The 26,179-nt window shown below is 39.0% G+C and overlaps 1 protein-coding gene across 1 annotated transcript in view; it reads left to right on the forward strand.

Annotated features, from left to right (window-relative positions):
* Positions 1–26,179, forward strand: part of GRHL2 (grainyhead like transcription factor 2) — a 132,995-nt gene that overhangs the window by 28,320 nt on the left and 78,496 nt on the right. Inside the window, exons 4-7 of the mRNA XM_070748148.1 lie at positions 2,489–2,885; positions 6,046–6,101; positions 12,572–12,728; positions 18,357–18,468. Of these exons, the coding sequence (XP_070604249.1) occupies positions 2,489–2,885; positions 6,046–6,101; positions 12,572–12,728; positions 18,357–18,468 (722 nt within the window). The remainder of the gene's footprint in view (positions 1–2,488; positions 2,886–6,045; positions 6,102–12,571; positions 12,729–18,356; positions 18,469–26,179) is intronic.

Here is a 26,179-nt window from a genome sequence, read left to right on the forward strand (position 1 = left end):
TCCCCTGGGTCCCGCCAGACGACATGGTTTAGTAGACGGGACCCGGAGAAGGCCCACTCTATGGGACCTAACCGGTCACTGGGACTCGTGCGGCAGAAGGCGGTCTTGGAGATAAAAACTCAGACAGGAAGTGTTGCGATTAAAGAAGATTATGTATTGTAAATACTGGAGATTTTTTAAAAAGAGATTAAATAACCATTTGTCTCAAATGGTATAAGGCAGTGATGGCAAACCTATGGCCCGCATGCCACAGATGACACATGGAGCCCTATCAGAGGGCACGTGAGGCATTGCCTTATGTCAGCTCCAATGCGCATGCACGCACTGGCCAACTGATTTTCGGCCTTGGGGAAGGCCGTTTCACCCTCTGGAGCTTCCCTGAAGTCCCAGAGTGCAAAAATTAGCCCAGTGGGCAAAATGGAGAAACGGACTTCCAGTTTTCCCATTGTGCTGTTTTTCGCACTCTGGGATTTCAGGAAGCTTCCCTGAAGCCTCCAGAGTGCGAAAAACAGCACAACGGGCAAATTGGAAGTCTGTTTTTTGGAACTTCCAGTTTGGACATTGTTGTGGTTGGCTCTGGCCCAGCTTCTGCCCGAAGGAATGTGGACGTGGATGCAGAAGAAACATCAACATGTCATAGGCCTGTTTTATTGTCGACAGAGTCAGGTAGTGCAGTTTCCTTGGACGAAGAAAAAGGTGAGGGTGACTTGGAAGAGGGGCGCTTGGCACAGCCCAGGAAGCCAATCTCCATTATCTTCGGTCGATTCAGATGAGGAAGTGTTAGACCCACGCAGGCGCAGAATTATGCATAGAAGAGAACAATTGAGGAAATATTACAGGAGATAAGAGAGGCCACCTGTGTTTGGGTGGGGCTCCAGTAATTACAGCCGCTGATATAAATAGCAGCGTGCTGGCTTGGCGGTTGTGGAAGATTATCTGATCATTGTTCTTCAGGACTGTGCTTGCTGTTTCCGGACTTTGTTGATTTTCCACGACTTTGAAACCAAAGCAGAGCAAAGTGTGTGTGTTTCACTTTGTGGAAGAAGGAGGGCTGTGACGTTCCTTCACAGCTGCTAGCTAAGTACTTAAGGACTGATTTAAGGGGAGTGTACAGACTACCACCTTGTTTTGGGACGAGTGCTCTTTGCAATACAAAAAGGGTGCTTTGTTTCTTTTGAATTTTTGTGATAAAGAACATTGTTTTTGAACTTTCAAGTGTGTGTGTGTGTCTGAAATTTGTACCCTTGAATTTTCGGGAGACTCATACCAGAGAGCCCGGCAGAACAAACATTTGGCCGTTTTTTTTCACCATCCCAGGCTTCAGTGAGGCCTGTGCGCATGCGTGGGGGCAGGGGGATTGTGGGCATGCACAGAGGTAGTGTGGAGGGTGAGCATGCGTGGAGGGAGGAAATGGGCGTGGGTAGGTTCAGGCACGCTAGCATATGCACATACCCACTTTTGGCACCTGAACCAAAAAAGGCAGTGATGGCAAACTTTTTTTCCTTTGGGTGCCGAAACATGCGCAAGTGACCACACCCATTATTCAATGCCTGGGGAGGGCAAAAACAGCTTCCCCCTCTAAGAGGTCCTCTGGAGGCCGGAAATGGCATGATTCCCAATTTCTGGTGGACACAATAGGCCCGTGTTTTGCCCTTCCCAGGTGTTCTGTCGGGCTCTCTGGTAGACTCCTCCCAAAAATTCACAGGTACAAATTTCAGACACACACACGTTTGAAAATTCAAAACAATGTTCTTTATAATGAAAATTCATTTAAACTAAGCCCTCTTTTGCGATAGCAAAGAGCACTTGTCTCCAAACAAACTGGTAATTTGTACAAGTCCCTTATCAGTTCTGTGATATTTAGCTTGCAGCTGTGAGGCAATTCACAGTCCTTCTTCTTTCACAAAGTGAAACACACTTTGCTCTGGTTTAGTTTCAAAGTGGGGGAAAAATCAGCACACAAAAGGTCAAAGTCAGTAAAGCAGTCACAAAACACAACGATCAGATAATCCTCCACAATGGCCAAACCCACAGGCTGCTATTTATAGCAGCCTCACTCATTACCACAGCCCCACCCAACCACAGGTGGCCTCATTTTCTTTGATAATAATCTCTCAGTTGTTGTTGTCTATGCATCACTCTCCGCATGCGTGGCTGTATCATTAACTCTTGTTCTGAATTCAAGGAGGAGCTAGATAATTGATCTCCTTCTGAGCTGTCTGCCCCACTCTCCTCCTCCCTGTCACTCATGTCTTCTTGGTCAGAGGAGCCTTCATCAGCAGATTCCACCGGGGGCAAAACAGGCCTGCAGCATGTGGATGTCTCCCCCACATCCACAGTCCTTGGGGCAGGAGCTGGGCCAGAGCCAACCACAACACCAGGCTCCAAAGGTTTCCCCTGGTGATTTTATTGTTTATTTACTTGTATTTCATCTATTTACCTCCTTTCAAAATTTGCTTTGGCTCACTGTATTTTTCTCTCCCTTCAGAAACTGTCTTTCCACTAGTGAAATGCAAAATAACCTGACCAGCAATGGTGAAAACAGAGTGCAGGTCTTGAAAACGGTGCCGGTAAATCTCTCCGTGAACCAAGAGCAACTGGACACTTCCAAAAGGGAGCAGTTCACTTCCAACGTATCGGGAAGCCCATCCTCCATCTCTGTGACTGGAGTGATGGTGGTGAAAGCAGAGGAATATACCCCAGTTTACATGACTCCTTCGGTGCATTACGCCAGGGGAGAAAATGAAGAACATCGGGGGGTCATATTTGAACACCCGCATTATGAGGTGCCCAGCATCACACCCCATTCAACCTATATGAAAGACGATCAACGCAGCACTCCGGACAGTACTTACAGTGATACCTTTAAAGATGGAGGAACAGAGGTATGTCTATTATTTTTGGGCAATGTGGGAGCAGAAGGTGTGAGGTTCATTCATTGTTCACATGGTTTTTAAATCTTTCTCAGTGGAAGCTAAGGCCGTTCATTCATTTTATCGCCCCAATAAGTTAGTGATTTAGGCATAACTGAGAAATAAACTTTAAAACAATGGCTTTGGTTAATGGATTTTCCTGAGTTGCTAAGTGGAATAAATTCCATTTTTAGAAGATGTGTTCCAAGTGTCCTTCTTCAAAGGCAGAAGATAAGTAGCTAGGGAGTCTTTAAATGCTGTTATAGGTTTGTAGGATTATCTCTGCAACCGATGGTAATGTCAGCATTCCAAGTAATAACTCCAGGTTCACTTCAGAGTGGACAGCTAATTTACTTATGCAGAGAGATAATTTTGTTGTATTACATCTATTATTTTAACGTACTGTACCTGTATTTTTGGGAGTATAAGACACACCGGAATATAAGACATACCGAGTCTCTGGAGAGGAGCGGCATACAAATCTAATAAATTATTATTATTATTATTATTATTATTATTATTATTATTATTAATTAAATTATTATAAGACACACCTTAGTTTTGGGGGAAGAAAAGGGGGGGATCTGCCTACCAGGTATTCATCTGGCTAGCATCTTTAATCTGGTCAGATTCAGCACATTATTTTATTACCTAGTTAGGGCTTAACAATGCCTTATTTGGAGAGACTATCATTGAAAGAGCCTGCAAGCTGGTAAGAGCTGAGAACATCATTAGCACCTTATTAGGGCTGGAAAGAAACTTATTCAGAGCAAATAGAGACTGCAAAGAGTTAGGGCTGGAAAAACATTCTCTTAGAGAAAGTAACAATGAAAGAGCTTGCAAGATAAAAGTTGGGAACATCATTAGCATCTAGTTAGGGCTGGGGGAAAAGCTTCCCCCCCCCCAAAAAAGAAGAAGCTATATTCAGAGTATAAGACACACCCAAATTTTCAGCCCCTTTTAGGGAGAAAAAAAATGCATTGTATAATCAAAAAAATATGGTATTTGAATTGTGATTTTCTTAGAATTATTATTCTTAGAAAAATATTATTTTAACTTTTTTTAAATTTAGACTGTTTTGAATTTTGTATACTGCTTTATATTGGTAAGTTGTCCTGGAAGGCTTAATGAAATATAGATTGTACACTTTTTAAAAAAATAATAGTTGAGATTTAGTGTAATAAGAATATCTTTTGTACAGAGGTCTGAATATGTTTTGGGAGATTCTTGTGTACAGTAACAGAGATATAACATTGTCAGAATTTATTCCCATTTTTTTTTCTTTTGGGACATTTATCCCAAGAGTCCTTCAGGAGTGTGTGGCATACAAATTTAATTAATAAATAATTAATAAATTAATCAAAGTATAAACAATGAAAAGTCCCATTTTTACAGGGCTTGCACAGTAATTATTGAACCAAATGCTAAGATTGGAATAGACTGTATGAACTCTTGCCAAAAAGCTTCTAAAGAATACATTGGGAGCCAGATATAAAAGATCTGATAGAAATTATTTATCCACCACCTGGAAAAATATAGTGATGGAATATAAGCATGCAGTGAGCTCAGGCCCATCTTTTTCTCCTGGGGAAATGATATTCTGAAAGGTGGATGTTTCTGTTAAAAAATACTCTCTTCCTGGTTCTGCAAGATGACATTCCTTAACAGAGTCTTCGGAGAGGGGCGGCATATAAATACAATCAATCAATCAATCAATCAATCAATCAATAAATATAAATTAAAATAAAATAATATAATATAAAATATAAAATAAAATATAAAATAAAATAAATAAAATAAAATAAAATAATAAAATAATAAATTAAATAATAAATTAAATTAAATTAAATTAAATTAAATTAAAATAAATTAAATTAAATTAAATTAAATTAAATTAAAGTAAAGTAAAGTAAAGTAAAGTAAAGTAAAGTAAAGTAAAGTAAAGTAAAGTAAAGTAAAGTAAAGTAAAGTAAAGTAAATTAAATTAAATTAAATTAAATTAAATTAAATTAAATTAAATTAAATTAAATTAAATTAAATTAAATTAAATTAAATTAAATTAAATTAAATTAAATTAAATTAAATTAAATTAAATTAAATTAAATTAAATTAAATTAAATTAAATTAAATTAAATTAAATTAAATTAAATTAAATTAAATTTAAAAAATGGAACCTAGAGCATCCCTTTTTTTTCTGCCAGGCCTAATGGAATGGGCAGACACAATCAGATGGACGTGGTCCCCAAAACTACTTGGTCTCATACCATAAAGCACATATTATAGCCAGCAGTGTAAACTGAATCCCAATGCAATTCAAGGAGCAAAGGTGTAACAAAGGAGTGCATGTAATTGGATGTGCTGCCATATTCCATTCCAGTCAGACATAACTTCTGAAGGCTCTTCAAGGGAAGTCCCATGTAAAGTGCATCGCAGTAGTCCATGTGAGAGTTCTAAAAAAAAGTATTCAAAGTACTTTTGAGATTCAAACAATCTTGAATACAGGTGCTTCTAAAACTACTCTCCTTACCTCTTTTAAAGTTATCTTCATTTTATTTATTTATTTGATTTGATTTGATTTGATTTGATTTGTATGCCGCCCCTCTCTGGAGACTCGGGGTGGCTCACAACAGCAAAAAAAATGTCAAACAAATCTAATAATTTAAAAACACTAAAAACCCCTTATTAAAAGCAAACATACACACAAACATACCATGCAGAAACTGTTTAGGCCTGGGGCGGATGTCTCAATTCCCCCATGCCTGACGATAGAGGTGGGTATTAAGGAGTTTATGAAAGGCAAGGAGGGTGGGGGCAGTTCTAATCTCCGGGAGGAGCTGGTCCCAGAGGGTTGGGGCCATCACAGAGAAGGCTCTTCCCCTGGGTCCCGCCAAACGACATTGTTTAGTCGACAGGACCCGGAGAAGGCCAACTCTGTGGGACATAACTGGTACCTCATATGAGTGTATTTTGTACCTCATATGAGTGTTTTAGAAAAGATTTTATCTTTAGATCTATTGGATTGGTTCCAGTCCAATGGAAATTAGTGGAGCTTAAATTAGTCGTGACTTTCTGCTCAACTACTCTTGAGATATATATATATATATATAATATATATTATTTCTTCATCTTTCAGAAATTTCGCAGTAGTTCTGTGGGTCCCGAGGAATATATTTATGAACAAACAGCCAAGTAAGTATTGACAATGAGAAAATACTGACAGTACACTAGATTTGTGTATATGCCATTTATCATGAAGAAAACTTTTAAAAATTGCATTCAGCATACTCAGCCTCAGTTTTTATTATTATTATTATTGTTATTGTTATTATTATTATTATTATTATTATTATTATTATTATTATTATTATTTATTAGATTTGTATGCCGCCCCTCTCTGTAGACTCGGGGCGGCTTACAGCAATGATAAAAACAATATATAATTACAAATCTAATAGTTAGAATCTAAAATAACAATAATACATTTAAAAAGTTTAAAAAACAAGAAACCCCAATATATTAAAATATACATACAGTCATACACAAAAAACTACATAGGCAGGGGGAGATATTTCAGTTCCCCCACGCTTGACGACAGAGGTGGGTTTTAAGGAGTTTACGAAAGGCAAGGAGGGTGGGGGCAGTTCTAATCTCTGGAGGGAGCTGATTCCAGAGGGTCGGAGCCATCACAGAGAAGGCTCTTCCCCTGGGTCCCACCAAATGACATTGTTTAGTTGATGGGACCCGGAGGAGACCAACTCTGTGGGACCTAACCGGTCACTGGGATTTGTGCAGCAGAAGGCGGTCTCGTAGGTACCCTGGTCTGGTGCCATGAAGGGCTTTATAGGTGATGACCAACACTTTGAATTGCGACCGGAAACTGATCGGCAACCAATGCAGACTGCGGAGTGTTGGAGTAACATGGGCATATTTGGGAAAGCCCATGATTGCTCTCGCAGCTGCATTCTGCACGATCTGAAGTTTCCGAACACTCTTCAAAGGTAGCCCCATGTAGAGAGAAGTTTTCTTCTTCTACTTAAATGAAATTCAAAGGAAGAAATATATCATGTAATGAGGTTAGAAAAGGTGTGTTGTATACATGTTTGTGCCAAATAGCAAAGTGACAGTAAGAATTGGAAAAATTCATCTTCACATCATTTTGAATGGCCAAAGTGTGATACCTATGGTCGGGAGATTGATTTCTTCCTCTTATTGCAATATGTGAATGCAAGATAGGTGTTACCTTGCACTCAACACTGTTCCTCCATCTGAAAAGAAAATGATAAGGATAAGTTCTATCTTCATACTTGCTGGATTCATATACAAGCAGAAAATGCTTCACAGGAAAGTTTGTAGTTACTAAAATGAAGGTGCCTGGCATCTAGCCCAAGGCTTCTGTGCCATTTAGCCTGAGGCTTCACTAGATCTTTGTGCAGACATGGAATAGGGTTCTGATAACCAGGTCTTTGAATTGATTCCAAATACCTATTGGTAGGTAGTGCCTTAAAATTGGTGAGATCTGCAATGACTGCTCCCATTAGCAGTGTAGCTGCAATTTGCCTCACCTGCAAAAGCAGATTCACAGAAAGTGATCAGGATGAAGGTCAACTACCTTGGGAGCATCTGATTCAAGTAGGGTTATAACTAGTACATCGTTCAAAACTGGATGAAGGCTTCCTTGACATAGCTTCCACTGGCTTCTTAAGTAGGAACCAAGAATTCAGGAAGAACCCCAGCACTTCTTGAAAAGGAAGCTCAATCATGTTGACTCAAGGTTGACTCAGCCTTCCATCCTTCCGAAGTGGGTAAAACGAGGACCCGGATTGTGGGGGCAATAGGCTGGCTCTGTTAAAAAGTGCTATTGCTAACATGTTGTAAGCCTCCCTGAGTCTAAGGAGAAGAGAGGTGTAAAAATCAAATAAAATAAATAAATAAATAATGTAAAGAATAACTATCAGAACAGATATCTCTTATCCAAATATTTATTGACAAATATCAATACCATAAGATTTAATCTGAGCTTGTTTTGTTCTATCAGATACTAACAACCTCCAGCCACCTGTCCAGATTTCTTTGGCACCTCCAGCACAGTCTGGAGTGGTAAATCATACTTGTCAGATGATGATGATGATGATGATGATGATAATAATAATAATAATAATAATAATAATAATAATAATTATTATTATTATTATTATTATTATTATTATTATTATTTATTGGATTTGTATGCCGCCCCTCTCCGTAGACTCGGGGCGGCTAACAACAATAAAAACAGCATGTGACAATCCAATAATAAAACAGCTAAAAACCCTTATTATAAAACCAAACATACACACAAACATACCATGCATAACTTGTAATGGCCTAGGGGGAAGGAATATCTCAACTTCCCCATGCCTGGCGGTATAAATGAGTCTTGAGTAGTTTACGAAAGACAGGGAGGGTGGGGGCAATTCTAATCTCCGGGGGGAGTTGGTTCCAGAGGGCCGGGGCCGCCACAGAGAAGGCTCTTCCCCTGGGGCCCGCCAAACGACATTGTTTAGTCGACGGGACTCGGAGAAGGCCTACTCTGTGGGACCTTATCGGTCGTTGGGATTCGTGCAGTAGCAGGCGGTTCCGGAGGTAATCTGGTCCAATGCTAAGTCAGGAGTCTCCAACCTTGGCAACTTTAAGACTTGTGGACTTCAACTCCCAGAATTCCTCAGACAGCTTTGATGGCTGGGAGTTGAAGTCCACAAGTCTTAAAGTTGCCAAGGTTGGAAATCTCTGTGCTAAGTTACTTCATTTGAATGCTGCTTATCCAATGAAGGGTTGCTTAGTATTTCCCTTAGCAATTGATTCCAACTTACATTTTCCCAAGCAATTAGGCGACATCTGCCTTTCTGAAAATTGAATTCAGTAGTCTACCCTCTAGAATGATAAATTAAATCTTGACCTTCTTTTGGGTGACAGCTCTTCAAACATTTGTAAAGTATTAGTATTTCCTTCAATCTCAGCTAACCATTCATACCATTTTCGGTTTCTTATCCTATCACTTAGTTTCCAGTCCTTTAATTATTCGTGTTGCTCTTCTCCAAACCTGTTCAAAGTGATCTGAATCTTGCTTCAAATGTGATGATCAGAATTGAATAAAGTACCTGAACAGAGTAAAATGGAACAATGATTCCCTGTGATTTCGAAACTGTATTTTCACAGATGTAGATTGAAAAGCATTCAGTTGTAAGTTTGCTCTAATTTGGATTCCTGCACAGCTGGAGTCAAGGCCTCTTTGTTGGAAACCATGTATTGTGAGGACCAGAATGAACTGTATTGTGAATTTTCATATTTTTTAGCATTTTTATGCAGGGGTTCTCTGAGATCTGAAAATTATGTCAAGGTTTCCAACAGGGTAAAAACATTAAGAAAGACTGTTTTAAGCTCTCCAGAATCTTCTATCATTCATCTTCATTGGATAAATTTAGGTTAAATCCGATTTATATTATTATTAGAGAGGGAAAGGCATTCACTATTCACATTCTCCATAATTTTCAAAATCTCTACTGTTATTTTTTTTCAAAATGAAAACCCCCTCCAATTCTAAACTTTTCAGCCTTTTCTGGTGTTATATTAATTTTTTGAGAAGGAGCAATTGAGGTTTGTCCAATATCTTAAATGTATCCATAAAGTATATTTAGAAACACATTACAATGTTGGTTTGGTTTCTGATCCCTTTCCTAATGACTCATGGTATGGAATTCACCTTCATAGCTGTATCACATTGTATTGACATTTTCATTGAATTAACCATCAGAGCTTCAAGATCAATTGAGGCCATCTGCATATATGTGAAGATAGGATTCTTTTTCTCAAATGTGCATTATATCGAGATTTGGATCAAAACACATTCCCCATTTTCCTTCACCTTTTCCATTATAATTACAGAGCTGTGGAAGAATGTATTACAAAAGTATTATCTGTATAACTTCAGCATATTTTCTTTTTTAAAGATTCGCAAGACATCCCTTCTCCTTTCTTTTATTTTCATAAGCAGAACCTGAAAGACAGGAATATTATCAATATAACATAGATTATTTTGCACAATTACGTTTCAAAAGTAGAGTATTTCATCAAATAATTTCTTAGCAGAACCAAAGGTGTATTTTTATCTAGGAACTGGTGATTAAATAAGAACGAGCCCTGCTAGTTTTAGCCCAGAAATAACACTTTTTCAATTGCTGACAGTTTTACAATCACAGCTTCCAACATCACAAAATACTTGTGAAAGAGAGTATGCTAAACGTTGTTCCCATTGCGTTTACCTATTGTTCTTATTAAACTTCTGTCTCTTCAGAAACCCTCCTGTGGTCACTGTCAATGATATAATGACTTGAAAACATGTTTCCATAAAACACAGGATTTTTTTTAAAAAAAAATTCTTTAAAAACAGAAAGCCAGAATTCTGCTGGTTGCATAATCATAATAATGATGCAGCACATAGTGCTGAGAGTGGGGTGTGGCATTTGTCACACCACTGATGTAATGGAGGAAAGACTTAGGCTTGGGTTCCGTTTGTTTTTTACTAAAACCTTTAAGATTCACCAGACATTGAAATAATTGAAGACACAAATAATTGAAGACGGAATTTTCACACTTGAACTTGAGAAAGTGGGAGGCAGAAAGATGCATAGGATAAATTGAAAGCACTCCTCCTCATTGCAAAAAGGAGACTCCAGATCTAGCCTTCACCCAGAGTAAATCTTCCATGGAATCCAGGAAGTGATCACCTTGGCGTCCTTAGCAACCTGATGATGACGTCAAAGATCCAAACTCCGAACATGACCCCGAACTTTGCCTAAAGTTTGAAAAAAATTCGGGTTTGTGTTCGGCATACCGAACACCGCAAAATTCGGTAAGGACCTGAATTGTGCGGGTTCAGTTCGCCCATCACTAATGTTGACCATATCTAAACCCAAATAGTTGCTATTGACCTGGGTTGGATTTTCAAGTGTTTATTGACATTTATATGGTGTAGCTTAATGTTGTTACTGTAGTGTCATTATTAAGATAAATAATGTTAGTTTACAGTAACAATTACTGAACCATCATGCTAAGAACAATATTAAAAAGAGGTGGCGATCTTTCATATTTATATGAGCAGTGGTGGCACAGTAGTTAGAATGCGGTACGGCAGGCTACCTGCAGTTTGGATGGCTCAAGGTTGACTCAGACTTCCATCCTTCCAAGGTCAGTAAAATGAGGACCCAGATTATTGGGGATAATATGCTGAGTCTAAATCTAAACTCTATGGCCTGCACTGGCTGCCGATCAGTTTCCGGTCACAATTCAAAGTGTTGGTAATAACCTTTAAAGCCCTACATGGCATTGGACCAGAATACCTCCGGAACCGCCTTCTACCGCATGAATCCCAGCGGCCAATAAGGTCCCACAGAATTGGCCTTCTCCTGGTCCCGTCGACTAAACAATGTTGTCTGGCGGGCCCCAGGGGAAGAGCCTTCTCCGTGGCGGCCCTGGCCTCTGGAATCAACTCCCCCCGGAGATCAGAACGGCCCCCACCCTCCTTGTCTTTTGCAAATTACTCAAGACCCACCTATAACGCCAGACACCTCCCCCAGGCTCTTATATTTTATGATTGCTATGTATGTGTTGTATGGTTTTTTAACTACAGTATTGGGTTTTTATGTGTGTATATATATATATATACATATATATATATACAGTGGTACCTCATGATACGAACCGCTCATGATACGAACACTTCGAGATACGAGCCCGGGATTCAGAAAATTTTTGCCTCTTCTTACAAACTTTTTTCACCTTACGAACCCACCACAGATCGCAAAATGGCACTCCGCTGGGTGCCACCGCCCGGTTGTCACCTTTTAAAACAGCCGGGGGGCTTCTCGGCATTCTCCCGAACCCAGAAGTTCTGGTTCAGGTTCCGGAGGCCGCCGAGAAGTACCCGGCTGTTTCAGAAGGTTACAGCTGGGCGGCGCAGCTCGGTGGAGCACCATTTTTGCGATCGGCGGCGGCGTTTTCGGCCAATCTGGAGGCTGGAAAGGAGGTGGGGAATCCCAATAGGGAATTCCATGGGCGGAGCTTTGGTGTCACGAAGACGTCCTTCCTGGAGGCCACATTTTGGCCGAGAAGCCCCCTCGGGAGAACGCCGAGAAGCCCTCCGGCTGTTTTAAAAGGTGACAGTCGGGCGGGTGGCGCCCAGTGGAGCGCCATTTTGGGATTTCTTTCCCCCCTTGCACGCATTAATCGCTTTTACATTGTTTCCAATGGGAAACATTGTTTCGTGTTACGAACTTTTCGCCTTACGAACCTCCTTCCGGAACCAATTAGGTTCGTAAGACGAGGTATTACTGTACATACATACATACATACATACATACATATTTGTTTTCGTAGATACTATTATGGTCTTTTGCTATTGTTGAGAGCCGCCCCGAGTCTTCGGAGAGGGGTGACATACAAATCTAATAAATAATAATAATAATAATAATAATAAACCACTTAGAAAGGGCTGTAAAGCACTGTGAGTCTATTGCTATAATATAAATCAATGCATCAATTTTGCATGAATTTAAAACTCTTAGGCCTTTATTCAACTTTTCTTCAATGATGTATTTCTAAGTTTATTGTTATTTTCTTCATAGTAACACATTCCGATATACTTTGGAAGCTACCAAATCCCTCCGCCAAAAACAAGGAGAAGGACCAATGACTTACTTAAACAAAGGGCAGTTTTATGCCGTAACACTGAGTGAAGCTGGAGACAACAAATGCTTCAGATATCCGATCAGCAAAGTCCGGGTATGGCTAGTCTTGCACGTATATTAATTGATAATGTTGGTTGGCTAAGGACTTTTAATGGATGTCTTTGTTTTCATTCTTCTGAAATTTGAATAGAGTTATAAAAATCAATCTCTTAACATCACAAGGGAAGTGATGTGTCGGTGCCTGGAGGCTGTTGGGGTCTGCATGGGTGTCAACAAGCTCAAACTCAACCCAGACAAGACGGAGTGGCTGTGGGTCTTGCCTCCCAAGGACAATTCCATCTGTCCGTCCATTATCCTAGGGCAGGAATTATTGACCCCTCTCAGAGAGGGTTCGCAACTTGGGTGTCCTCCTCGATCCACAGCTAACATTGGAACACCATCTTTCGGCTGTGGTGAGGAGGGTGTTTGCCCAGGTTTGCCTGGTGCACCAGTTGCGGACCTATTTGGACAGGGAGTCATTGCTCACAGTCGCTCATGCCCGCATCACCTTGAGGTTCGACTACTGCAACGCTCTCTACATGGGGCTACCTTTGAAAAGTGTTTGGAAACTTCAGATCGTGCAGAATGTGGCCGCAAGAGCCATCGTGGGGCTTCCCAGATTTGCCCATGTTTCTACAACACTCCGTGGCCTGCCCTGGCTGCCAATCAGTTTCCGGTCACAATTCAAAGTGTTGGTTATGACCTTTAAAGCCCTACATGGCATTGGACCAGAGTACCTCCAGAACCGCCTGCTATCGCACGAACCCCAGCAACCGATAAGGTCCCACAGAGTTGGCCTTCTCCGGGTCCCGTTGACTAAACAATGTTGTTTGGCGGGCCCCAGGGGAAGAGCCTTCTCTGTGGCGGCCCCGACCCTCTGGAATCAACTCCCCCCGGAGGTTAGAACTGCCCCCACCCTCCTTGTCTTTCGTAAATTACTCAAGACCCACCTATATCGCCAGGCATGGGGGAATTGAGAAACCTCCCTCAGGCTTTTATATTTTATGTTTGGTATGTATGTGTTGTTTGGTTTTAAATAATGGAGTTTTATATGTTTTTTCTCTTTTAATATTAGATTTGTTCCACTGTAACATTGTTTTTATTATTGTTGTGAGCCGCCCCGAGTCTTTGGAGAGGGGCGGCATACAAATCTAATAAATTATTATTAATTATTATTATTATTATTAACCTTACTGTTGTGTTCGCATTTACTATACACCTGTACTGTTTTAGGTGTAATGAAATGTATCAATCAGCGTGTAGCAAAAAGAAAATGAAACCAAACAAAAACCATACTCATAGTAAGAACCCTTCAAATGAGGAAAGGTCAATTAATAATCACGAGTTTGAGATCCGCATGACAAATAATCTACAGTCTCAAATTTCATTTCGGATCATGTTGATCTGAGCAGAACAGCAAAGTTAATAGAAGCTTAAGCTCATTCGTCTCCAAAAAGGTTGTGAATCAGAAACCTGAAACTGAATTCTCAGTACAATATATCACTATACCTATCCTGGAATGTCTTGTTTTTCAATTTAAGATTTCTACATAAAAAAAGAATAAAAAGTAATAACAGGGATTGCACAAAAGCTCTTACAGCTAATGGAAAGTGCTCCTTCAAACCCATAGCTTAAAGCAGGGGGACCCAAAATTGGCAATAAGGCATGTGGACTTCAACTCCCAGAATCCCCCAATAAGCACGGCTGGCTGAGAAATTCTGGGGATGGAAATCCACATGTCTTAATTGAGGCAACAGCATCTCTTCAAAGTTCAGTGGCGCTGTTTTGAGATCCTTTCCCAGTGTACAGTGTTCCCTCGATTTTCGTGGGTTCAAACTTCGCTAAAAGTCTATACCACGGTTTTCCAAATATATTAATTAAAAAAAATACTTTGCGGGGTTTTTCCCTATACCACGGGTTTTCCTGCCCGATGACATCATATGTCATCGTCAAACTTTCGTCTGCCTTTAATAAATATTTTTTTTAATAAACTTCAATAAATAAACATGGTGAGTAATAATCTAAACGGTTGCTAAGGGAATGGGAAATTGCAATTTAGGGGTTTAAAGTGTTAAGGGAAGGCTTGTGATACTGTTCATAGCCAAAAATAGTGCATTTACTTCCGCATCTCTACTTCGCGGAAATTCAACTTTCGCGGGCAGTCTCGGAACGCATCCCCCGCGGAAATTGAGGGAACACTGCATAGCCATTTTTGTGTATGTATATTTTATTGATTGATTGATTGATTTTATCCAATACATAATGAGGGTTTTAGTGGGTATTATTATTATTATTATTATTATTATTATTATTATTATTATTATTATTAATTAAATTTGTATGCCACCCCTCTCCGTAGACTCGGGGCGGCTCACAGCAATAGTAAAAACAATGTACAATAGAAATCTAATATTTAAAAATCTAAAAACCCATGATTTAAAAAGACATACACACAACATACCATACATAAACTATATAGGCCTGGGGAAGATGTCTCAGTTCCCCCATGCCTGACGGCAGAGGTGGGTTTTAAGAAGTTTACAAAAGGCAAGGAGGGTGGGGGCAATCCTAATCTCCGGGGGGAGCTGGTTCCAGAGGGTCAGGGCCGCCACAGAGAAGGCTCTTCACATAGTAAAATACATAATGAAGGTTATAGAGGATATACTCATAGTAAAATATATCTAAGAAAGAATAGAAGAGAAGATATAGGAATAAAACATACCAATATAAGTTACTTGTACCAGTATTGATTTCAGATCCACCTGAAAGCATTAGTTAAAAAGTTATGGCAGGAACACAAGCAAATACAAATCTAATTAATTAATTAATTAATTAATTAATTAATTAATTAATTAATTAATTAATTAATTAATAATAATAATAATAATAAAAATGTATTTTTCATTGGGTATTGAGAAGACATCATATTTAATAAGGTTCTATAAAGAAAAACACATCTCCCTGTATTTTGTGAGTGTGGTTTGCTGGCCATGTGTCCGGTGGGAGGGGCTTTATGATCATGTGACCAGGGGGTTGGCTTAAAGGTCATGTGACTGGCTTAAAAGTGCCCAATTTGATGTCACTCACGTCAGGGGTTAGGATTGGGGCGCCTGGCCCCTCCTCTCCTCAAAGAGATACAATTTCCCTACCTATTTACTATTACTGAACATCCAAAATGTACTATTTAATTCTATGTATGTATGCCATATGTGTGCATACATATTACATGTAGGCACACAAAAATATACATTATCTATTGTATAAACTGTATGTGTATGTACACACACACAAGCACGCACGCACAGCTCTTCTAAATTATACACATTCAATCTCATTTATTGTGATTTAAGGGGCGTGCATAAGTGCACCGTCCCCTGTCCAATTGTCTCTCCTTATCTCATTTATCTTTTCTTCCTTTCAAATATGTTCACCTATACTTTTATATCTTTTCTTCTATTCTTTTCTTTACTTATATTATTACATATCTTTCTCTTCAATGTGTATTATGTATTGAACAAAACAAACAAACAAACAAGTAAAAACATACCCAGAGCCAGTAAAGGGCTACCAAAAATTTTACTACCACACTGTGGGTGTGGCTTATGCATTTTCTTTCAACATCTTTCAGTGCAAATTGGGTGCTCAGGGGTGGAGCACCATTTTCGCTACCCCACTGCGTTCCACCTCTGGTGATAATGCTAAACTTCAGGCAATGGAAGATGCTGGTCCTTTCCTTCTCCAAGATGTTTGAAGCTTTAAATATGAAATGTGGGTGATGGCAAGCCACAGACCACAATCATAGTTCTGCCGTTCATTTACTAAAGTTTTACAAGAAGGAATTGTTGTGGTTTGTTGTCTGGAAATAGCCCGACTCGTTTCTAATTTGAATTGGTTGAGTGCCATGTGAAGCTGGCATTTTTGGTCTACTGGCAAGGCTGGAACTTTTTTCAAGTTTTTTCTTTTTCTTTTTAGCTACGGTATTCAGAGAAATACTAGGCAATTTGATTTAAACACCAGTTCAGTTGTTACTAGGTTGCCTGATATGACATGACTCTAGGTCACTGTGAGAAATCCACCACTGGATACCTGGCAAGCAAGGAATTCTTTGTCCAGTGTATTTAATTCAGATGGTAAAAGAATCTATCCCCAAGGATATGCTTCACTGGGCATGTACAAACAACAGAGCCTGGGGGGGATGCTTTAATGTGGATATATGCAGTAAGGAAGTCATAGGACTCAACAGACTTAATTGATTTTTTTCAATCCATTTCTGTAAGTTGAGGGGCTTTATGAGTTTCTTTCTCTGTTTCTCTTGACATGCGTATATGTGAAGATAGGACTCTTTTTCTCCAATGTGCATTATGATTACATCATCTTTCGGCTGTGGCGAGGAGGGCGTTTGCCCAGGTTCTCCTGGTGCACCAGTTGCGGCCCTATTTGGACAGGGAGTCATTGCTCACAGTCACTCATGCCCTCATCACCTTGAGGTTTGATTACTGCAACACTCTCTACATGGGGCTACCTTTGAAAAGTGTTCGGAAACTTCAGATCGTGCAGAATGCGGCCGCGAGAGCCATCGTGGGGCTTCCTAGATTCGCCCACATTTCTGCAACACTTCGCGGCCTGCACTGGCTGCCGATCGGTTTCCGGTCACAATTCAAAGTGTTGGTATTGACCTTTAAAGCCCTACATGGCATTGGGCCAGACTACATCCGGAGCCGCCTTCTACTGCATAAATCCCAGCGGCCGATCAGATCCCAGAGTTGGCCTTCTCCAGGTCCCATCGACCAAACAATGTCGTTTGGTGGGGCCTAGAGGAAGAGCCTTCTCTGTGGCGGCCCCAGCCCTCTGGAACCAGCTCCCTTCAGAGATTCGAACTGGCCCCACCCTCCTCGCCTTCCGCAAGAGCCTTAAGACCCATCTATGTCACTAGGCATGGGGCAACTAGCACATCCCCCCCCTTCTGACCATTAAAAGTTATGTGTGGTTTGTTTGTTAATATCAATTGTTTGATTGTGTAATATTGATTGTTTTTTAAGATAATGAGTTTTTAGTGATAGTTTTTAATTATTAGATTTATATTGATATTGTTTTTATTGTTGTGAGCCGCCCCGAGTCTCCGGAGAGGGTCGGCACACAAGTCTAATAAATTATTATTATTGTTGTTGTTGTTGTTGTTGTTGTTGTTGTTATGTCAATACAACACAGCAAACGAAATTACTATGCTGGATTTTGTATTTCATCACCAGTCGGGCGCTTCCCAAGCACCTAGGATTGCGTGATGTAGCGGCAAATTATGTTTGCCGATCCCAGTAAAGCATCCTTTTGCAATTGACAGATGGAGATTTTGTCAATTCCGATGGTTTTCAAATGTCCACTGAGAACCTTTGGCACTGCGCCCAGCGTGCCAAGTACCACTGGGACCACTTTCACTGGCTTATGCCAGAGTCGTTGCAGCTTGATTTTTAGATCTTCGTATTTCACTAATTTCTCTAGCTGCTTCTCCTCGATTCTGTTGTCTCCTGGGATTGCGATGTTATTATTATTATTATTATTATTATTATTATTATTATTATCATCATTATCATTATCATTATCGTCATTATTATGTGTGCACTTATATTGCTTAGCATTTTGGTTTAGTGACCCTAACCAATTGATAATTGTTGTGTGGTCTTTCTAGAGTGTGATCATGGTTGTATTCAGTGAAGATAAAAACCGGGACGAGCAGTTGAAGCACTGGAAATATTGGCATTCACGACAGCACACAGCTAAACAGAGGGTCTTGGACATTGGTGAGTGATGAAGTAGCCCCGTGAGTGAATCTTATTCTGGTGTTGGAATAGCCAAGTTTGGTTTGGTATGCTTGGTGCATGAATTTACCCTATGGAACTACTACTACTACTACTACTTCTTCTTCTTCTTCTTCTTCTTCTTCTTCTTCTTCTTCTTCTTATTATTATTATTATTATTATTATTATTATTATTATTATTATTTAGATTTGTATGCCGCCCCTCTCTGTAGACTCGGGGCGGCTCACAACAACAATAACACAATAAACAGGAATAAACTTCCTTCTCACCTCTCGAAAACTACAGTATAATATTTCTGGGAGAATAAGTATTCAGTCTAAGCAAAGACTAAGCCTGAACTGAATTTATTTTATGTGTTAAATAGTTTAGGTGAACTAGTAATATAAAAACAACTTGCAGTGAAAATAGCAGAATAAGCAAGTCTTGTGTTAAGTTTATTGGGAAACTGCAGATTCTCGTTTCCCAGAATCTCTCATCAGTTTTCTGTCACCAAACTGCCCACTGAGATAATTTATTCTCTTTCATTACCATGGTAACCAGTCACAGACATTCCTATATATCTTTTCAACTAGCCATGAGATACGTTGCATTCGATATCAGTTTTTAATGCTCCTGGTATCTTCCCGATGAACTGAGTTGTATCTCATTAATAATTCTGGAACTCCTTGTCCGAGACATTAGGAGATATCTAATCTAAGGAAGAATATCTTTACATGGCCATCCTTCCTAATCTCACCTTCTCCTGTTCTTTCTATTTACTCTTCATTTACTTCCTCTATCTTTCAAAATAATTAAAAGATTAACAGTGGTTAACAGATGGTAAAGGACCATCCGTATATCATTTTATCTCATGTGGTCATTATACAATATAGTGCTTACAGCCCACCAACTGAAAAGCAGAATTTTATAAAGTAATGAAAGTAATTTAATTACTTGTAAAGTAATTAAATTATGTAAACAACATTTTAAGTAATTTTCAGGCTTTTGTAAAATTTTGACCTATCCAGCTCAAGAGATTTCCATAGTTGTTCAAGTTGCCTGGTAGCTCACGCAAATCATACTTCTTATTAAAGAAGTTTATAAGAAATTACAGGTTAGTATTAGGCTACTTGAATAGTATTGTTATATGATATTTTCCTTCATTTTTCTTTCTCTCTCAAAGGGAATCAGCTTTTCCTGATTCTTCCAACCTTTTGTCAGATTTTAACTTTCATTTATGCTGATCTTGTGTGGAAACAGTATACAGAAAATTTATTTAGTTGGTCTTCTGTGTTCCATTTATTCAGTTGTGTAATATTGCAATGTTTGTATGAAATTGGGACCCTCTTCAGAGTTTGGTTTTATAATAAGGGTTTTTAGTTGTTTTATTATTGGATTGTCACATGCTATTTTTATCATTGTTGTTAGCCGCCTCGAGTCTACGGAGAGGGGCGGCATACAAATCCAATAAATTATTATTATTCTCCATTGGTCAGTTTATTTTATTTATTTATTTATTATTTGGATTTGTATGCCGCCCCTCTCCGAAGACTCGGGGCGGCTTAAGAATTAATCTCCAACTTTTGTGTTTTTAAGCTAGTTTAGAATCATAGGAATTTTGGACGTCATCCGGTCCAGCCTCATGCTTAATGTATAACCTATATATAGAATATGAGCACAGGTAGTCTTCGACTTATGACCAAAATTGAGTCCAAATTTTCTGTTTCTAAGTGAGACATTTGTTAAATGATCTTTGGCCTATTTTACAACCTTTTTTTGTCTCAGTTGTTAAGTAAATCACTGTACTTGTTAAATTAATAACACAGTCTCATGACCCCAGAACACTGTAACCGTCATAAATATGAGTTAGTGGCCAAGCATATGAATTTTGATCACATGACTATGGGGACGCTATAACTGTTGTAACTGGAAAAAGAGTCGTAAGTCATTTTTTTCACTGATGTAACTTTGAATGTTCATTAAATGAACGGCTGTAAATCAAGGATTACCTGTACATTATTTCTGACAAAGCCCTTGCTTCAATGCATCAAACAAGGGAGAAGCCACTATTTCAAGAGCACCATCTTCTTTTTTTCAACAGCTCTTATTTTTTGTAATTTCCCCCTAAACTTCTCTGCCATTTTATACCAACTGATTCTAGTTTGTTTGTTTGTCAAACATGTACAAAATAGCAGGTATTGGTATAAACATAAACATGAGCAAAGTAAGTACAGATAAAGGAGGACAATGGGACAGTAAGTCAGGGACGATAGACCTCTTAGGAATGGGGTGAGGTCGACCGTAGACAGTCTAAGGTTAAAGTTTTTGGGGTTTGGGGAAGAAACCACAGAGGTAGGTAGTGCATTCCAGGCATTGATCACTCTGTTGCTGAAGTTGTATTTTCTGCAGTCAAATTTGGAGTGGTTTAAATTAAGTTTGTATCTATTGTGTGCTCATGTATTGTTGCGGTTAAAGCTGAAGTAGTCTTTGACAGGTAGGACATTGTAGCAGATCATTTAGATCAGATCGAAGGCGACGTAGTTCTAAATTGTCTAAGCCCAAAATTTCAAGTCTGGTGGAATAAGATATTCTGTTGCAAGCAGAGGAGTGGAGGACTCTTCTTGTGAAATATTTCTGGACTCTCTCAATTGTATTAATATCTGATATGCAGTGTGGGATCCAGACAGGTGAGCTGTATTCAAGAATTGATCTAGCAAATGTTTTGTATGCTCTGGTTAGCAGTGTAGTATTGCCAAAGAAGATTATTCTGTGTCAGATATTATGTGTTAGAGGTTCTGCTTGATAGTTATTTGAATATCGTTACTATGTCTCTCCCTTCCCCCAAATTGTCTCTACTTTGGGTTTGTCTTGCAGTAATTGCTTGATGTTTGCACAAGAATTATGAGGTCAGAACCTTAACAAAATACTACAAGGAGAAGATATTCAAACACTTAAGCTCTATGTTTGGAGCATATTCATAATATAAAGATAAAATCTCTTTAGCTACCTTTCTAGAATTATTAAACATACTACAATACAATACTATATTTGTATGGCAAATAAATAAACTTAAACTTATGTTATCTAGGGGTGAGAATCTTTGCTGAGCTGGGATTTTAGGAGGAAATAGATGGGGATTGCATTGCCAATCATTTAACCATTTCCCAAGTACTGGTAGCTTTCAAAAAAATATTGGTGTCTTTGAAAAAATATAAATATTCATTTTCTAAAATAAAGAAAAAGGTAAGCAAGTAAAAAGAAAAATGCATCCAAACATTAGGACTCAAACTTTCTTACAGCGTTATCAGATAAAAATCAGTTCAGTTACCAATTATTATATTTTAACTACTGTACTGGTCAAACCTGAAAGGTGACCTGAATCAGGTTGTTGTGAATATTGAGCAATTGTTAAGGCACAATATCTGGGGTAAGCTGTCTTTAAAAAAGATGTTTTTCTAACAGGAAACCTTCATTATTTTAGTTTGCAAATTCCTGAGCAAAGTGTCTCATCTTCCTTCTCAAAAGCTTTCACAAGGCGCACTTGTGCCATGCAGGTTTATTTATTTATTATTTATTTATCCAATTTTTATGCCACCCTTCTCCTTAGACTCAGGGCGGCTTACAACATGTTAGCAATAGCACTTTTTAACCGAGCCAGCCTATTGCCCCCACAATCCGGGTCCTCATTTTACCCACCTGGGAAGGATGGAAGGCTGAGTCAACCTTGAGCCGGTGATGAGATTTGAATCTCTGACCTTCAGATCTACAGTCAGCTTCAGTGGCCTGCAGTACAGCACTCTACCTGCTGCGCCACCCCGGCTCTATAGGTTTCATGCCAAGAGATGAAGGAGAAGTTTACAATCTCTTGTTTCCAGGCAATTAAAAAAAAATTCTTCCAGAATCATGTAAGGAACATGTTTAGATCACATATTTGCATCAATGTGCGAAGAAATATATTTAGTCTATTCCTAAATTGAATGTTGTCTCAGGATCCTAAAGAAGGGTTTGGATCTAATAGCTTAATACAGTGGTACCTCTACTTACAAACGCCTCTACTGATGAAATTTTCTAAATAAGAACCGTGTGTTCAATATTTTTTGGCCTCTTCTCCACAACCATTTTCCACTTACAAACCCGAGCCTCTGAAACTGTAACCAGAAAAGGCAGGGAGAAGCCTCTCTGGGGCCTCTCAAGGAATCTCCTGGGAGGAAACAGAGCTGGAAAGGTGGGGAGAAGCCTCTCTGGGGCCTCTCTAGGAATCTCCTGGGAGGAAATAGGGCCTCCATCCTCCCTGTGGTTCCCCAATTGCATGCATTATTTGCTTTTACATTGATTCCTATGGGGAAAATTGTTTCTTCTTACAAACTTTTCTACTTACTTAATTCTTGAGAAGAGGCAAAAAAAATCTTGAACACCCGGTTCTTATTTAGAAAAGTTCATAAGTAGAGGCGTTCTTAGGTAGAGGTACCACTTGTAGTTTGGTGTTATGTGATATAGAATATAGTTTTGATACTAAGAAGTAAAACATCTTCTGAAGAATTCCTGCTGTAGCGTCTTCATTCCGAAAACTTTCCAGTTCCTGATATCCTTTCTAATTCTGGGCTGGCAGCTTCTGAATGCAACTCTGACATGCCCATGATGGATAACTATGGAGATTGTATTGGACTTCGAATTGCTTTGTTTGTTTTTGTTTTTAATGGATATTTTTGTTTTGCCTTATTTTGGCTTGCTCTCTACCCAACGTTTCTTTGGATAGATGGGCTGCCATATAAATTGGGTGTGTATTGCAAGAAAAGACAGTTAGTATTAGAAAGAAAGTTAAAAGAAGAACAATAGTTAATGGTGAGTATTCTGAGCAGAGACAGGTTACAAGCAGTGTGCCACAAGGGTCTGTTCTGGGTCCTATTCTTTTTAATATGTTTGTGAGTGACATAGGGGAAGGTTTGGTAGGAAAGGTTTGCCTATTTGCCGATGAATCTAAAGTGTGCAATAGGATTGATATTCCTGGAGGGGTCTGTAATATGGTAAATGATTTAGCTTTACTAGATAAATGATCAAAGCAATGGAAACTGCAGTTTAATGTTTCCAAATGTAAAATAATGCACTTGGGGAAAAGGAATCCTCAATCTGAGTATTGCATTGGCAGTTCTGTGTTAGCAAAAACTTCAGAAGAGAAGGTTTTAGGGGTAGTGATTTCTGACAGTCTCAAAATGGGTGAGTAGTGTGGTCGGGCAGTAGGAAAAGCAAGTAGGATGCTTGGCTGCATAGCTAAAGGTATAACAAGCAGGAAGAGGGAGATTGTGATCCCCTTATATAGAGCGCTGGTGAGACCACATTTGGAATACTGTGGTTCAGTTCTGGAGACCTCACCTACAAAAAGATATTGACAAAATTGAACGGGTCCAAAGACAGGCTACAAGAATGGTGGAAGGTCTTAAGCATAAAACGTATCAGGAAAGACTTAATGAACTCAATCTGTATAGTCTGGAGGACAGAAGGAAAAGGGGGGACATGATCGAAACATTTAAATATGTTAAAGGGTTAAATAAGGTTCAGGAGGGAAGTGTTTTTAATAGGAAAGTGAACACAAGAACAAGGGGACACAATCTGAAGTTATTTGGGGGAAAGATCAAAAGCAACGTGAGAAAATATTATTAGTAGATCCTTGGAACAAACTTCCAGCAGACGTGGTTGGTAAATCCACAGTAACTGAATTTAAACATGACTGGGATAAACATATATCCATTGTAAGATAAAATACAGGAAATAGTATAAGGGCAGACTAGATGGACCATGAGGTCTTTTTCTGCTGTCAGTCTTCTATGTTTCTATGTTTCTATAGGAGGAAGAGGATGATGTAGGGAAGGGGAGATGGTGTGCTCCCTAGTGGAATTCGGGGTTTTATGTTAACGGGGTTGATCCTTGGTATTTTTTTTCCTAATCTTTTTAACTAGAGAGCCTGGGTGGCACAGCAGGTAAAGTGCTGTACTGCAGGTCACTGAAGCTGACTGTAGATCTGTAGGTCAGAGGTTCAAATCTCATCACCGGCTCAAGGTTAACTCAGCCTTCCATCCTTCCGAGGTTGGTAAAATGAGGATCTGGATTCTGGGGGCAATAGGCTGGCTTTGTTAAAAAGTGCTATTGCTAACATGTTGTAAGCCGCCCTGAGTCTAAGGAGAAGGGCGGCGTAAAAATCGAATAAATAAATAAAATAAATAAATAAATTGTCCTGCAGTAATGGTTTAACTTCATAATACTATTCTGTGTTGTGAAGCGTGCCCTCTCCTGCTTTTTTTTTTTACTAGGTAGATCAAAAACCTGATACATGGACATCTGGGAACCTTCCTCTCAAAAAAACAAAATCCCCAGATCTATTTGAAAATTCCACAGATCCCTCTGCCCTCCGGTGTATTCGACATTCCAGGCAGATAGTTTCACTTGTCAAGACAGCATCCCGGCCTTTCAAAAGAGTCTACCCTAAATTCTTTCTTTTTAGTCAGTCAGAGATTCCTATCATGTAAATAGTACGTGGAATATTAATCTTTTAAACTTCCCCTGAATGGAATGCATGCGTATCATTATTTTTTTAAATAGGAAAAGAAAACAGGAGAAGAGAAAGGGCAGAAGTTTGTCACATGCTCATTATAGAAATGTACATTTTTGCTTACAGGAGGTCTTTTCTATGAAATTGAATTTATTTATTTATTTATTTATTTATTTATTTTGTCCAATACAAATCGAAAGTTATGGAGAATAAAAACGTGTAGTAGTAAATATCAGGGAAGGGATAGAAGAAGAGATATGAGAATAGAATACATCAATGAAGAGTAGAGGAAGGATATATGGATGGGAGAAAAGATATATAAAATATAGGAGAGACAATTGGACAGGGGACGGAAGGCACACTAGTGCACTTATGCTCGCCCCTTGAAACGGTGAAAAGTCTAAGGGAAAAATGTTGGGGGTTGGAGGTTGACACCACGGAGTCTGGTAATGAGTTCCACGCTTCAACAACTCGATTGCTATATTCATATTTTTTACAGTCAATTTTGGAGCGGTTGATATTAAGTTTGAACCTATTGCGTGCTCTTGTGTTATTGCGGTTGAAGCTGAAGTAGTTGTTGACAGGCAGGATGTTGCAGCATATGATCTTGCTTTCTAGACCCAGGATTGTAAGTCTAGTTTCGTACGGTATTCTTTTTCGAGTGGTGGAGTGAAGGGCTCTTCTGGTGAAGTATCTTTGGACCTTTTCGTAGGGTGTTGATGTCCGAAATTCGGTGTGGGTTCCAGACAGGTGAGCTGTAATTGCCTAGTTTAATTCTGTAACTCTTTTATTCCAAAAAGTTGATTTCTGGGTTTACTTTACCCATGAATTTGTTTCGACAGTGAATCCTTAGAATTCGTAACAAAACCTTTAAAGGTTCAAACTTTCAGTTCATTTAAAATCCTGAAAGACTCTCAAAAATGTTCCCCAAAACTTCCCCATTATGCTGGAAGTGCAAAAAAGTAAGAGGCACGTTCTATCATCAATGGGTGGACATGTGTACAAGCAAAAAATTTCTGGAATAAAATAACAGACTGGTTAAAAGAAATAATAAAAGAAGAATTTGAAAAAAAACCAGAATTATATTTATTGGGTATTTTTAATTAAAAAATGGAAAAAGAGGTAAGATACTTAGTTATACACATATTAACAGCTGCCAGGATAGCATA

Source organism: Erythrolamprus reginae, chromosome 3 (genome assembly GCF_031021105.1).
Source record: "Erythrolamprus reginae isolate rEryReg1 chromosome 3, rEryReg1.hap1, whole genome shotgun sequence".
Classification (NCBI taxonomy): Eukaryota; Metazoa; Chordata; class Lepidosauria; order Squamata; family Dipsadidae; genus Erythrolamprus; species Erythrolamprus reginae.